Source organism: Bufo gargarizans, chromosome 1 (genome assembly GCF_014858855.1).
Source record: "Bufo gargarizans isolate SCDJY-AF-19 chromosome 1, ASM1485885v1, whole genome shotgun sequence".
Lineage (NCBI taxonomy): Eukaryota > Metazoa > Chordata > Amphibia > Anura > Bufonidae > Bufo > Bufo gargarizans.
This window is the reverse complement of record NC_058080.1, coordinates 236,002,000-236,018,003: the sequence shown is the minus strand read 5'-3', so window position 1 is coordinate 236,018,003 and position 16,004 is coordinate 236,002,000. Positions and strand designations below refer to the sequence as shown.

The following is a 16,004-nucleotide window of genomic DNA, read 5'->3' as shown; positions in this document are numbered from 1 at the left end:
GGAGCAGATTTCAGATTTCTCATCGCTGCTCTTATGCAGCAACTGTGGTTTTTGCATTGCTTGTTCAATGGCCACAAGATTTTGCCATAAAACAGCTGTTTTTAGTCCCGAAATTGCCTGGCCAAATGCCACATTGTTTTATGGGTTACAGGGCAATTTTCTTGCAAAATCATGCGACCATTTAACAATCAGGTCCACCCTGTTTGGCACACTATCTTAACTGACTCTTGTGCTAAAAAAAATACTGGATTCAAGAGACAGATGAAAGATATATTGCTGGTGAAGTCCAGACCAGGGGTGAATATACCATGTATGTAACCTATGCAGTTGCATAGGAGCCCAGTACATAGGAGGCCCTAGAGGTCTAGTCTACAGTGTAGCTGTACATTGGACACCCGAATGTATCTTACTGGTGGGCCTGAGGCACCCCAATCCGACACTGGATGTAAGGGGCAGAGCTAATGAATTTTATTACCAGTTGATTGTCAAAGCGACATATGGACAGTTCACTATACTAAGACAGTAAGGGGCCAATATACAGTTTTTGCAGAGGGGCCCCTGGTCCAGACATCTCTTTTCTGGCTGGTGAGGCCCCAGTAGAAAAACAATAAGAAGACCTGATCTGGAGGATGATAATGAAGTAAAAATTAACCCAAGGTAAATTATTAACTTCCTATGCATGATCATTAAAATAATTTCCTCAGTCACCGGTCAAACCTTTCCCAAGGTAAATTATTAACAATCTGAATGGTAAAATGCATCATGTGCTTCAGTTTTTCTTAAAGGGGTTATCCCACTTAGCGTTTTTCTACTTACCTGCTGCCACCGCGCGTTCACTTCCTGGATTCTGGCTGGGGGCGGGCTTCATCTTGATTGAAGTCTTCTCCCGGCCGTGCCGCGCGCTGGACTGAATGCGCACGCCGCCGCGCATGCGCAATGGTGACTTATTCCTACAGAGCCGGCGTGCGCGTTCGCAGCTCTGTACTATTCTGGCCGGGAAGAAGTCACCGTCGCGCATGCGCGGCAGCGTGCGCGTTCAGAACAGCGAGCGGACCGGCCGGGAGAAAAGAAGGAGTCTTCTGGGCAAGCGCGACCTTCCGGCTTTTGGAGAAGAGCGGAGGTCGTAACCAGGGGAGACCGAGTCACAACAATCAGGTAAGTGGGGATGAATTTTACCCTAATCGGTGGGGATTTGTTAATAAAGTATATTTACAAAAATGATCACTGTCAAATCATTAACAGATTTAACAGTGATCATTATGATGGGATAACCCCTTTAAACACGGGCCTTAAAGGGGTTGTGCAGGATTAGAAAAAAAAGGGGCTTTAAAGGGGCTCTCCGGGATTTACATATTGATGGCCTATCCTCAGGATAGGTCATCAATATGAGATTGGCGGGGGTCCGACTCCAGACATCCCTGCTAATCAGCAGTGCTCACAGAAGCGCTGGTGAGTGAAGTGGCCTCCTCGCAGCTTACCAAGCACAGCACCGTACATTTGATAGTGGCTGTGCTCGGTATTACAGCTCAGCCATATTCACTCGAATGAGCTTGTGAGCTGTGCCTCGGCCATGTGACCTATAAGGGTACTTTCACACTTGCGTTGTTTGATTCCGGCAGGCAGTTCCGATCAGGCAAACTGTATGCAAACGGATGTAATTTTTTCTGACTGATCAGGCATTTTTTAGACTGATCAGGATCCGGATCAGTCTAAAAAAAATCCCTGATAAGGCTACTTTCACACTTGCGGCAGTGTGATCCGGCGGGCAGTTCCGTCGTCAGAACTGGCCGAGGGATCCGCCGATCTGCCGCTGACTAAAAGCATTTGAGAGACTGATCCGGATGCGGATCCGTCTCACAAATGCATTGCAAGGACGGATCCGTCTCTCCGCTTGTCATGCGGACCGACAGATCCGTCTTGTACATTTTTTCACATATTTACCGATCTGCGCATGCGCATGCCGGAACGACGGATCCGGCATTCCGATATTCTGAATGCCAGATCCGGCGCTAATACATTCCTATGGAAAAACGCAAGTGTGAAAGTACCCTAAATCAGAAAAACGCATTGCATCAGGCAAAACTGATCTTTTTTTCCCCTCATTTTTAAAGGTCTGCGCATGCGCAGACCGGAAGGACGGATCCGGCATTCCGGTATTTTGAATGCAGGATCCGGCACTGATACATTCCTATGGAATTCAGGCAAGTCTTCTTTTTTTTTCACCGGAGATAAAACCGTAGCATGCTACGGTTTTCTCTTTTGCCTGATCAGTCAAAATTACTGAACTGAAGACATCCTGATGCATCCTGAACGGAATACTCTCCATTCAGAATGCATGGGGATATGCCTGATCAGTTCTTTTCCGGTATAGAGCCCCTGTGACGGAACTCTATGCCGGAAGAGAATGTGATGAGAAACGCTAATGTGAAAGTAGCCTAAAGCTTGATGTCACATGACCTAGGAGTCGGACCCCGCCAATCTGAGGAGAGGCCGTGAATATGTAAATCCCGGAAAACCCCTTTAACCACAGTTTGGCTAGATTCATGCTATGTGGAACTAGACTATAAATCTGCACCAAAATCCTTGGCATGGGATATCTGCTGCAGATTTGACTCATCTTTTGCATTTACTGGAGGGCCCCAACCCCTTTATTCTGCTGCTTGGTAGCCTATACAATAAAAGACCATCAAGTTCCCCAAAAAAACGTTAAATTATGAAATATTGAAAATGTTATTTATATCCACAACCATTAAGAGATAAAACTTTGAAGATGGCATCAACATACCTGTTAATGAGGACACAGACCAGTATTCTGCCTGCATCTCCTTAGCCACCTTCAAGGCATCCCGCTCCATTTGAGCATATTGAGAGGGGGACTAAAGGGAGGAAAAACATGCTCAACCAGATATCTAGCTAATGCTTTTATGTAATACCAGTTAATAAAACGTGAAATATGGACATAAATGCTGTGCTCGTGTTCAGCTAATTCCCTTAAGAGTTTGTCCAGGATATAACAAATGTTTCTAAAGGCAAGAAAAAAAAAAAAACTCCAATACTCCCCTGTTTAATCCCCCACTGCTTGTCACGCTCTAGTGTCGGAGGCAAACCCCACACCGAACATAGGATGGAAAGGGGAAGAGAAATAAGGCCTGAAAACTAGGGAAGGAAGATGGACACCTCCTAGTGAAAACCCTAACCAAAGCCCTGACTGACCACCAGTATGAACAGACCCCAGAGGTAGGTGAGTTCATACACAGGAATACCTAAAGTCCTATCTAACACTAAAGGACCCTGGTACTAATGACAGGAACGAGACAACCTGTTCCTCCAAAAGGAAGGATGAACAGGAGTCTCCCTAAGGCCTAATACCAAAACGACAAGGAAATGCAACACCGAGAAAAACAATAATACAAAGGGAAAGGTAACACTTAAAGAGAACCTTTCACCTTGAAAAACATTGTGAACGAAGTATGCTGCCATTGAGAGTGGCGCCCGGGGATCTCACTGCACTTACTATTATCCCCGGGCGCCGCTCCGTTCTCCCGTTATGCCCTCCGAAAAGAACCTCCCAGGCTGTGAGCTGTGCGCTGCGATTGGCCAGCGCTGCAGCCTATGAGAAGGAGACGCCCACAGGACAAGGGCAGTCTCCGCCTACTATAACTTAGAGAGTGAACATACCGGAGGGCATAACGGGAGAACGGAGCGGCGCCCGGGGATAATAGTAAGTGCAGTGAGATCCCCGGGCGCCGCTGTACATGGCAGCATACTTCGTTCACAATGTTTTTCAAGGTGAAAGGTCCTCTTTAACTTCCAAGAAGCTATGGCAGCACCAGGAACTCAGCCGAGATCCAAACACTAGGTATCCACAGGTCCAATTGAAGCTATAAACCGCACAGCATTGTGGGAGAAACAACTATAAATGGGGAAAGTTAAATGACCACAATAGCAACACCTGGAGGTTAAGGGTGTGGCCAGTACCAGAAACAACACAGACGCCTATTGATCCACAAGGTAAACATGTCAAATCAAACCACATGTTGCCAGTCTCAAAGATCTCCTGCCACTCACTGTCACTGGGACGTCCATATGTCTCGGTACGTCCGTGACTCTCCTCTAGTGGCTCCGCCTGTCTCTGTTTACTTCCGTGCTGCCGATCATGTGCCGTCTACTGCAGCCAATAACTGGCCTCAGCAGTCTCATCTGTATTGAAGGTATGAGGCTGCTGAGGCCAATACCAACTACATGGAAGTCAACAGAATGGCGGGGACATCTGGAGTGGCAGAGGATTAAATGAGTTAGTATTGGTTTTATGTTTTTTTGTTTGTTTTGTTTTTAATTTTAAAGCATTCCCTGCCTTTAGAAAAATTTTTATATCCTGGACAAACCTTAAAGCAATATAAATGACCAGTTGCATGATTACTTTATTTCTAGAAAGTATCATCAATACTAAGGTGAGGTATTAATTATATGGCAAATATAAACACCCCTCTGAAAAATGAGACAGATGAAGTGAATAGGAGTCTGAATGAAATAAATCTAAATAATTGTTGAAATCCTAAATTAAAGGGGTTCTGCAGTTTGTTTAAACTGATGATCTATCCTCTGGATAGATCATCAGCATCTGACCAGCGGGGGTCCGACACCCGGGACCCCCGCCGATCAGCTGTTTGAGAAGGCAGCGGCGCTCCAGGAGTGCCGTGGCCTTCTCACCGTTTACTGCTGGCCCAGTGACGTCACGACTAGTATCAACTGGCCTGGGCGCGGCTAAGCTCCGTTCACTTAAAACAAACTGCAGAACCCCTTTAACTGTTCTACTGTACTGATTTTTCATTGCAATTATTAAGGAACCCTGAAGAGTCCATTTTTTATGATTTCCTTAAAGTTGCACGAGTAGTATTATAATATTGCTGTATATAGATGTCTTCTTTATGGGAAATCCTGAAAACATGACTCCAGGGTTCCCCAAGGACTAGACGAGTCGTGTTGTGGTAATACAATACTTACACTGAGATCTTTCTTGGACCCAACCAGGAATAGTAGCACTGATGAAGGGTCATTTTCCTTTAGAGCATCCTGAAGCCACTGCCTGTTAGTAAAGTAACATGAATTAGACACAATTCCAAAGAAACCTCGGCGGTATATGTCCCATATGTAGCCATAGCTTATAATTCGGAGAGAATTCACTTACTTAGTATGTTCTAATGATGAAATATCTGTCAGATCAAAGGCTATAACAATGGCTGTAAGACAGAAGATGCTGATGTTAGCATGTGGTTGAGAAGACATAGCGGGAGATTTATCAGCTTATGTCATGTTTGCAATTTTTTTAAATGTGGATGTGCAACTAAACTTAGCCTCAAATTAATATTTGTACGCCGGTCTTGCCACGGGGGAGGGCCAGCGACCGAGCACATCCAGCTTCTTTTTGACCAATTTTCTGGTGTAAATAAAGGCTAATGTATGGCAGCTACGAGCTGCTGCAGATTTCAGTTTAGGGGCACAGTCTGCGCCTCATCATAAATTAAGAGCATTCTCCAGCAGTGCAGGGGATATGAAGACCAGCATACCACACCGGTCTTGATAAATCTCCCCCATAAACCTTTGAATATTGGTAATGAAGCAGGAGCACATTTACTAAGGCCACTGTGTCGCCTAGTGGTGTTTTGGTCAAATATTACAGTGTATCCTGGGCACGTCAATTTAGAAATACAACATGGTGTAGTCTCCACTAAAAAATTGGATAATTTCTGTAATTACGTTACAAATAGTGTGACTAAAACAGAGCCAGAAATCTGGAGTAATTCCATTAATGTACATGGACCCAAATGTATTTTATTTTACAGAATACAACTTTTTGCTGTCAACAGTATACAAAATAGACGTAGGTCAGTCAAACCCAATGAACACTAAGGCTACATGCAAACAGCGGATCCGCAAAAAAAAACGGAAGCCGACCGCGTGCCTTATGCAATTTGCGGAACGGAATGGGCGGCCCATGCCTATTCTTATCCACAAAACGGACAAGAATAGGACATGCTATATTTTTTTTGCGGGACCACGGAACGGCGCAACGGATGCAGACAGCACACAGAGTGCTGTCCGCATCTTTTGCGGCCCCATTAAAGTGAATGGGTCCGTATCCAAGCCGCAAAAACGGTGGCTCGGGTGCCGACCAAAACAACGGTCGTGTGCATGAGGCCTTAATCTGTGCAAAACCCTTTGCCAATGTTTGTTTGGCATATGTCGAGGGAAAAAAGGATAGGGCATATTGAATTATAATTGACATTCTACCAGGAGCACAATGGTAGGGTATTTCTGTTCAATTAAGGGGGTTGGCCCATCTGGGACACTGATGACATATCGCTAGGATATGCCATCAATGACAGATAGGTGCGGGTCCCACCTCTGACACTTGCTCCTATCTAGGGAATGGGCCCCCAAAGTGAAGGAGAGCACAATGTGCATGCGTAGCATGCTCTCCATTCATCACTATAGGAGTTCCAAAAACCGCAGAGCGCAGAAATTCCATAGCGGTGAATGGAGAGCACACTGCACAGGAGGGCAGTGAATGGAGGGTGACCACGCTTGTGCAACTGCTCTCTGTTCACACCTGACACTGATGGCATATCCTAGTAATATATCATCAATTTCCCAGTTGTAAATACCCCTTTAATAAATCATAACAACTGTCCCTGTCTAGCCCCTCCTATGTGTTTCTTCAGGCCTGTGGATTTTTTAATGTGTAGCACTTGACATTTTTTTTGTGTACTATATATATTTTATTGGGGGCCCTCTCTACTAGGATGTTTTTCACTTCTTGGGTGAAATTCCCTCATGTCAGATCTTTAACCCCTTAGTGACCAAGCCTGTTTGGGCCTTTATGACCAAGCGTTTTTCTTCCTTTTTTCATGGTCTCGTTCCAAGAGCTATAACTTTTTTATTTTTTCGTCTATATAGCTTTATGAGGGCTTGTTTTTTACAGGACAAGTTGTAGTTTTTAATGGCACCATTTTGGGGTACACATAACTTTCTGATTAACTTTTATTAACTCTTTCTGGGAGGGAGATGGGGAAAATAGCAATACTGCCACTGCGTTTTTACATTATAAATTTTACAGCGTTAATTTTTCAGTACAAATAACATAATATATTTATTCTCTGGGTCAGTACGATTACAGTGATACTAAATACTTATAATTTTTTTAAGTTTTATAACTTTTTTTTCCAATAAAACCCCTTTTAATAACCAAAAAAATGATTTTGCATTGCCACTTCACAAGACCCATAACTTTATTTTTTTTATTTTTCTATGGAGTTGTGTGAGGGCTTGATTTTTGATGGACAACTTGTATTTTTCATTGGTATCATTTTGGAGTAAATGCCGCTTTTTGATCGCTTGTTATTACGTTTTATTCGGTGGAAACTAAGAATAAATTAGAAATTCAGTCTTTTTTTTTTTACGGCATTCACCATAGGGGATAATTTATGTAATATTTATGTAGTCCGGGTCGTTACGGATGCGGCAATACCAAACATATGAGGGGTATTTTCTTTTTGCTATTGTTTTCATTGAAAAGCGTATTTTCAATGGAAAAAAAAGCATATTTTTTTCTTTTATGGAATTTTTTTATTTAATAAAAGTGTATTTTTTTTACTACTTAAAGGTCCCACAAGGGGACTATAATATACAGTATTTTGATTGCTTTTAAAATGTAATGCATTATCTCTATAATGCATTACATTTCAATAGCAATGCTATTCAAAGATTGACCAGCAGGCTGCGCCAGAGAGGCACAGCCTGCTGGAGATAACGGAAGACAGGCTCGGGGCCCTGATCTTAAGCGAGGTAAGCTTCACAACACATCAGCACCCCGCGATCGCATTTTCGGGGTGCTGATGGGAGACAGAGGGAGTCCGCTCCCTCTGTCACCACTTTACATGCAGTGGGCGCCATTGAGCCAGGCATGTAAAGGGTTAAACAGCCCGGATCTGCACTTCTGCCGGTCAGGGCTGTTAGAGCAGGGCTCCGGCTGCACGGGGGCCCAGCCTAAGGCCCCTTAGTGACCGCCGTAAAAACACGTATGGGTGGTCACTAAGGGGTTAATATACAGGTGAAACTCGAAAAATTAGAATATCGTGCAAAGTTCATTTATTTCAGTAATGCAATTTAAAAGATGAAACTAACATATGAGACAAACTCATTACATGCAAAGCGAGATATTTCAAGCCTTTATTTGTTATAATTTGGATGATTATGGCTTACAGCTTATTATACCCCAAAGTCACAATCTCAGGTCCCCTTTGCTCAGGGGGTATGGATTAATTAGCTGACTAGAGTGTGACACTTTGAGCCTAGAATATTGAACCTTTTCACAAAATTCTAATTTTAAGCTGCATTAATGCAATTCCTTTTAATTTGCATTACTGAAATAAATGGACTTTTGCACGATATTCTAATTTTTCGAGTTTCACCTGTAAGGACTTGGGGGGCCGGGGGGATTTGGGTGAGCGCTGTGTCCTCTTCATGTTTACATTCCTCCGAACACTTACATGTCATACACTTAGTGGCGATGAGTATTGCAGCTTTGTCCCTCTTATTAGAGGCTGTGCTGGGCATTACAGCGTTGTGCCTTTTAAATGAATGGGATAAAGCTGAACTATCCAGCATAGACGATAATAAGCGTATGACGTACAAGTGTATGGAACAATGTAAGCAATGAAGAGGCCCTGTGTCAAGCAGCTGATCGATTGGGGTGCCAAGAGTCAGACCAGTACCAATTTGATGTTGCTGGCCTGTCCTTAGGATAGACCATCAATACCGTAATCCCAGAAAACCTTTTGAAAGTACAAATTATATAACTAGTGATCAAAAACATACCCTGAGCCCCTCTGTAGTATGTCGAAGCAATGCATTTAAACCTTTCTTGTCCAGCTGTGTCCCATCTATTAGAAAAATAAAAAAGTAGAAAACTACTTATTTACTGTATCAAATGCAAATGAAAATGGGTTGACTTTATAAAAAAAATACATTTACTGTACATGTATTTTTTGCCGAACCAGAACATTTTTTGATGGTCAGTAGACATAGTTAATGCAAGTCAATGTCAACTTTACTAACACTGGGATATAGTCAATATGGTGAAATACTCAATAAGCCCTAAAATATTTCTGCTTCAATTATGTCCTCCAATGCATATTCCATAATAGACAGTGATTCAGCTGAGCTGTGAGATCAATTTATAGCTGCAATGTTTTTTTCCATATAAGCCCCTTTAATGGGCAATATTCCAATACTACAAAATATTGAAGTACTGGTCCAATTGAGTTTAAATAGTAATATAGCAATATAGGGCTAAGCTGAAATACGCCTAACTTTAGGTGTATGTCAGGCGCAGATGGCAGGGCAATGGTTAGTTGCGCCGCTATATGCGACTTTCCCCCGCTCACACCAGTTCTAAAATTGTGAGTGTGGCATGGGCGGGGAAGGGGATGGACCAGCAGGCTCGTCTCATTCACCAGTTTTTACGCCTGTTTTAGGTGTAGAAAATGGTCTAAATGTAAGACAGCTTGGAAGCTGACTTACATTTAGAACTGGTGCTGGTTGCGCCAAAGTTATTGAGAGGCTGGCGCCTCTTCATAACTCCGGCTGATCCTCCGCTAGAAATGGGGCTTTATTAAGACCAGCATCTAAGATGCCGGTCTTAATAAATGTGTCCCATAGTTTATGAGACTGAAAAAATATATATGTCCATCCAGTTCATGCTCTTGATTCAGAGGAAGGTAGAAGCCTGACTCCATAGTTACATAGACAAAAGTCCATCAAGTCCAACCTGAAATCCTGCTATATTGATCCACGGAACAAATCCCTGGATCAATGTCCATCTTCCTTTTAAAAAGGGGTTGGGGCAAAGGGAAAGGGTGCATAGAACAAGATTTCTATACATTATCATATGTCTCAATGTTATTTTGAATTAAAAATTAATCTAAACCTTTTTTGAAGCCATCTCCTGTATTTGCTGTGACCAGCGCCTGCGGCTATTCCAGAGATTCACAGCCCTTACTGTAAAGAATGCTTGTCACTTCTTATGACTGAATCTTCTTTCTCCAGGTGTACGGAGTGGCCCCTTGTTTTTAAAGGGGGTTTAACACAGAATAGCTCCCCTAGATATTTTCTGTATGGTCCGTTTATATATTTGTACTATTTGTAAGTGACTCTCCCAGTTTTACCCCCCCCCCCCCCCCCCTAGGACATATGCTGCATGCAGATTATTTGCGCCAAGGTGCATAACGTTACATTTATCTATATTGAACCTCATTTGCCAAGCGGAGGCCCAAACAGTAAGTTTGTCCAAGTCAGCTTGCAATCAGAAAAATTCCCTGGACCTCTCCAGAAATCTAGTAATGATAACCTGTAATATTATTATACTCCAGAAATACATCCAGGCCCTTTCTCTTTTAGTGAATTCACTAGGGATGAGCGAATCGACTTCTGATGAAACATCCAAAGTCGATTCGCATAATACTTCATTTGAATACTGTATGGAGCGAGCCCTTTGTACAGTATTAGAATGTATTGGCTCCTATGTGCCGAAGTTATTACTTTGTTAGGTCTGTGCTGTCTGAGTGTGAGCTGCAGGGAGAAAGTCACCCTCCCTCCCACCCCGGCAGCTGACAGAAGTTGATTTTTACCTTCATTTTTTCAATCCCTGTCGGCTGCTGAGTTGGAGGGGGCGTGGCCTAATCAGATTGGGGGCGTGGCCCTGTACGCTTCTATTGGCTGATAAGAGATTTGTGACCGTGTGTATAGCAGTTGGGATATGAAGAGAAAGACCTGCAGGCTTCTATTATCTAATGTAGGTCATGTGATGTGCCATATTTGCATTTTTGGGGAATATCTCAGGAATGGTACGTGCTAGAGAGCTGTGACCCCAACAAGATTTCTTTCCAGCTAGCAAGGGATGTGTATACCAAGTTTTTTGATGGGAAATGACATAGGTGTCTCCCAAAAGATAATAAGACGATGTACAAGAGGCCTTATTGTGGGAAACAAAAACATTTCTCAGGTTTTATTTACATTTGAGCAAAAAATACAAGATGTTCCGCACTGTGGAAAATCTCAGGGGACGTGGTCGGAAGCCAAAAGTGACACCTGTACTGGCCAGGAGGATAGTTAGAGAGGTGAAAAAGAATCCAAGGATCACCACCAAGGCCATCCTGGTGAATCTGGGCTCTGCTGGTGGCAATGTCTCAAGGCAGACAATCCAACGGACACTGCACAATGCAGACCAAGGAGGACGCCACTTCTCCAGATGAGGCACACAAAAGCTTGATTGGCCTTTTCAAAAGCTCATCTGGACAAAGAAGAAGACTTCTGGTCGTCTGTGTTATGGTCAGATGAAACAAAAATTGAATTGTTTGGTCACAATGATGTTTCCTTCATTTGGCGTAAAAAAGGAGAAGCCTTCAACCCAAAGAACACCATCCCCACTGTCAAACATGGTGGTGGGAACCTAATGCTTTGGGGGTGTTTGTCAGCCAATGGACCAGGGAACCTAATCACAGTAAACGACACCATGAAAAAAGAGCGATACATGAGTATTCTCAATGACAACATCAGGCAGTCTGCAGAGAAACTTGGCCTTGGGCCCAGTGGACACTTCAGCATGACAATGACCCAAAACACACAGCAAAAGTGGTGAAGAAATGGTTTGCAGACAACAACATTAACGTTTTGGAGTGGCCCAGCCAGAGTCCAGACTTGAATCCAATTGAGAATCTGTGGAGGGAGCTAAAGATCAGGGTGATGGCAAGAAGACCCTCCAACCTGAAAGATTTGGCGCTCATTGCTAAAGATGAATGGGAAAAAATACCTGTGGAGACATGCAAAAAGCTGGTCTGCAATTATAGGAAGCGTTTGATTGCTGTAATAGCCAATAAAGGCTTTTCTATTGATTAGAGAAGGGTATGAATAATTTTGGACTGGACACTTTTTGCTCAAATGTAAATAAAAGCTGAGAAATGTTTTTTTTCCCACAATAAGGCCTCTTGTACATCGTCTTATTATCTTTTGGGAGACACCTATGTCATTTCCCGTCAAAAAATTACTTGCTGGTTGAATAAAAGTAACTTTAAGTCAAAATTTGCCAGGGGTATGAATAATTATGGCCAGCACTGTATATAGATAGTTCCATCGCCCCATCGCTCCATCTTTTTTTCGAAACTAAATAACCTTAATTTTGATCATCTTTCTGGGTCCTGTCTATGGTCTGCTTTATGTTCAGAGGCGGCTCAGTATCAGAACTGTTCACAGCTATCAATGGTCTTTCACTGTAAACTCTGTTCAGATAGGAAAACCCCATAGCGGAGGAATACATTTACAGCATTTTGCGACATTAGGAACTTTGCTCTAAAACTGTTCCTATGATCGTAAATCATCTGTGTACACATGGCTTTCTCAGGTTATCATCCTGATTAGGACTAACAGTAAGTATCTAATGAGTTACTGTACTTACAGTTGCAAACTGAAAGGAACTCCCAGGATCTCAAACCTCTCCATCTCAAAGTCCACCCCAATTGTCGCCTTATAATTTTTATCAAAGACGTCTTTGCAAAACCTTAAAAAAAAAAAATCACTAGTCTTTAACAATTTATATTACAGTAGGATAGCCTTATTGTATATGAGCTTCAGGTCTTTCCAAGTCCTACATATTGATGACCTATCCTTAGGACAGGTCATCAATATCAGATTGGTGGGGTCTGACTCCCAGAGACCCCAACGATCAGCTATTTGAAGCTTTTTACTTTACCAAGCACAGCACTGTATATTGTATAGCGGCTGTGGTTGATATTGCAACTTAGTCCTATTCATTTGACTGGGACTTGGCTATTTAAAGGCCATGTGAACTATGGATGTAACATCACAGGCCAAGGAAGAGACCACACCCCTCCTGAGGATAGGTCATTAATATTTAAGTCTCGGAATACCCCTTTAAACAATGGTTTGAATATGAAGTGAATCTGTGAAGCTGTAGAACATAGATATTGAGAACAATAAAGACTGTAATAATATAAATAGGGTTGTGCAGGGCTCCATTGGTGGAATATAGTCAGTACTGCGGAAAATCACCCAGTCACCTGGATTATTAGGCCTGGGACTATGAGGTAGTGTTCACACAGTAATACATCTCCATCTAAAAGCTCAGCGTTTTCAAGCAATGATTTTCCAGTGCTACTGCCAGAGAAAGGTTGAGACGCCTAATACAACAATACGGACATGCTGTGCAGGACATCTAGACTTACTTTAGCTATTTTTGAGCCGAAAAAAATCGAAATCTTACCTATTTATCATACACGTCTTGCCCACTGAAAGATCTCCGACCACAATGACCTTGGAAATCTTAAATCTGCTGGGAAAGAAAAGTAAAAAGTAAAATTAAAGTAAAGTTCGGAGAATAATAATACACTATAAACATGGTTTCCAGGGCTTTAAAATGTATGGTCTTTTCTTGGGATCAATATCAGATCGGTGGGAGTCCGACTCTCATCATCATGGTCAGCTGATTGTGAAGGAGCTGTGGTGTTCCGGCGAACCCTGCGGCCCCTTTGTTGTTTACCAGGTACAGCTCCGTACGTTCGAAGACTGTCTAAAAGAAAGACTGTCTTTGTTGCCAATCACGGCACAGCTTTCATTTTTCGAAAAGCACAATAAGAAATGAAATCTGCGCTGTGATAGGTTGCTATGGGCAGCAAAGACACCCTCCTTTTATACAGCTTCATAAATCTTCCATATTGTGTAGTGAATGTGCCTGGTATTGCGGCATAATCCCGTTCACATGAGTGGGACTGTGCTGCAGACCTAGGCACGGCCGCTACACAATGAACACAGCAGTGACTGGCCAACAATGAAGAAGCATTATACAAATGGGTCTGCAACATAGGGGCGCCGGCCGTGAATGGGTCCGCAATCCAGGAGACGCGGTGCTGAACAGAGGCACAGATCGGAAGCCCGCGGAAGCACTACGGAGTGCTTCCGTGGGTTTTCTGCCCGTAACTCCACACCGCAAAAAAGTAGTGCATGCACTACTTTTTAGCAGTGTGGACCGTCGCATACGGCGGTCATACGGTCAGTGCTCATGCATGAGCCCTTACACACATATAAAGTATAAGTAACTAACTGTCTTATGTTGGCTTTCAGGGACTGTGTAATCATTTTGCATGTGTCCTTGATGAACTCTTAAAATACTGTATATGCTGCATTTATTGTTATTAGTAACTAGGTGACCTCTCTGTTCTGCTTCTTTCCAGAAGTAAATCTGCCACCGAAGGTAGAATCAGGTTAGCAATCTCTATGTAAAGATGACTTTTTATGTCCCTGCAGTGAGCGTGCACAACTGTGGGGAGAACATATCCAACAGGAGCACGCCCATAACAGGAGCACGCCCATAACAGGAGCACGCCCATAACAGGAGCACGCCCATAACAGGAGCACGCCCACTTAGAAGATATTTGGGAAAGTCGGGGTGTATTGGAATGAACTCAGAGGAATGTTCTTGTGAGTGGATCATAAACCAAGCCTTACAACTGACCCCTGAAAGGAGGAAAGAAATATCCCACTTATATCAGTCACCGCTCAGATGAAGAAGAAACAGCACAAACAATATAGAAACATATAAAGAACGTGAGGGGATTAAAGGTTTTTTGAGTATAGGTCATCAATATCTTATTGGTGGGAGTCTGATTCCTGGCACCAGTGGCGTAGATAGAAATGACTGGGCCCCACAGCAAATTTTTAAATGGGGCCCCCCTCCACCAGTCAGTTTTTCACAACCCCTTCCTTTCATGCCGCCCCCATTCCTGTGGCTAGTAAAGATCGCTCTCTCAGACCAGGGCCGGCAGCTGTTCCATCCGTTCTCTACACTGTCTATACTGTCACTGTATATAATTTCATTGTGTAATACTGTTGAGGGGGCCCTGACCAAATCCTTTAGTCCTCCTCCTCCTGGATGGGCCCCTTCTGGGTCAGGGCCCCAAAGCAACTGCTTCCCCTGCTTCCCCTATAGGTTCGCCCCTGCCTGGCACATCCTCCAATCAGCTGTTTGAAGAGGTCATGGTGCTCCAGTAAGTGCTGCAGCCTCCTCACTGCGTACCAAGCACAGCGCCATACATTATATAGTGGCTGTACTTAGTATTAAAGCCCAGGCCCATTCACTTAAAGGGGTTATCCAATGTCATAAACAGCCCCCCACATGTGCCAGGCCCCTCACATGGAATATACTTGCCCCGCTCCCCGCACCACTCCTGGTCCCTGCTGCTTCTCCCTGTACACAGATGAACACATCCGGCGTCAGGGGGGAGCAGCCAATGGCAGACGGGGACGGGGATGAGCCTCCCTAGCATCCTGTGCACTGCTGAGGCCAGTGATTGGCTGTACAGTGACCTGTGTGCAAGAACGTCCCCGCTGCAGCCAGGAAGATGACATCAGTGGTGGGGAGGACCAGAGCTCAGCAGAGGAAGAAGAAGGGGAGAAGGGTGAGTAGCAGTGCAGGAAGAAGCAGGAAAGAAAACCGGTGAGTATCCATTCTTTTGTTATTTCAGGCCATTTACAGGGGTTTACCAGGTTTTTCTATAACTCAGACAACCAATTTTATATTTTGTTTAGTCTTTTATAAGCTAAGTGCACACAATGGCCCAGATTCATTATGGACTTGTCTCTTTGACTCTTGACATTGTCTAAAATGAGTTGCATTTTGGTGCAAAAAGTTCCATCTAGTATTTTAGGTAGTTTTTCTATCTTGCTCCATAGTTCATGGGGGGCAGTCTGATTGTACACTTTATGGACTCACTCTAAGGGTCCATTCACACAGCATATGGCCGGCCCTATGATAGAAATGCCTATTCTTGTCCGCGGATCTTCTTTGCGGGTCCACAGAACGGAACTACGGATGCGGACAGCAACCGGTGTGCTGTCCGCATCTTTTGCGTGGATTAGATCAAATAATTCACTCC

At 43.5% G+C, this 16,004-nt stretch overlaps 1 protein-coding gene across 3 annotated transcripts in view; it reads right to left on the bottom strand.

The window, feature by feature from the left end:
• Nucleotides 1-16,004, bottom strand: part of LOC122924350 (ras-related protein Rab-34-like) — a 43,900-nt gene that overhangs the window by 12,187 nt on the left and 15,709 nt on the right. For 2 of the 3 annotated variants that reach the window (XM_044275355.1, XM_044275363.1), the window contains exons 4-9: nt 13,337-13,405; nt 12,512-12,613; nt 8,878-8,942; nt 5,189-5,240; nt 5,005-5,086; nt 2,786-2,876 (exon numbers count right to left, since the gene is read on the bottom strand). In XM_044275355.1, coding sequence (XP_044131290.1) covers nt 2,786-2,876; nt 5,005-5,086; nt 5,189-5,240; nt 8,878-8,942; nt 12,512-12,613; nt 13,337-13,405 — 461 coding nt within the window. The remainder of the gene's footprint in view (nt 1-2,785; nt 2,877-5,004; nt 5,087-5,188; nt 5,241-8,877; nt 8,943-12,511; nt 12,614-13,336; nt 13,406-16,004) is intronic. The other variant, XM_044275373.1, reaches the window with a different exon arrangement.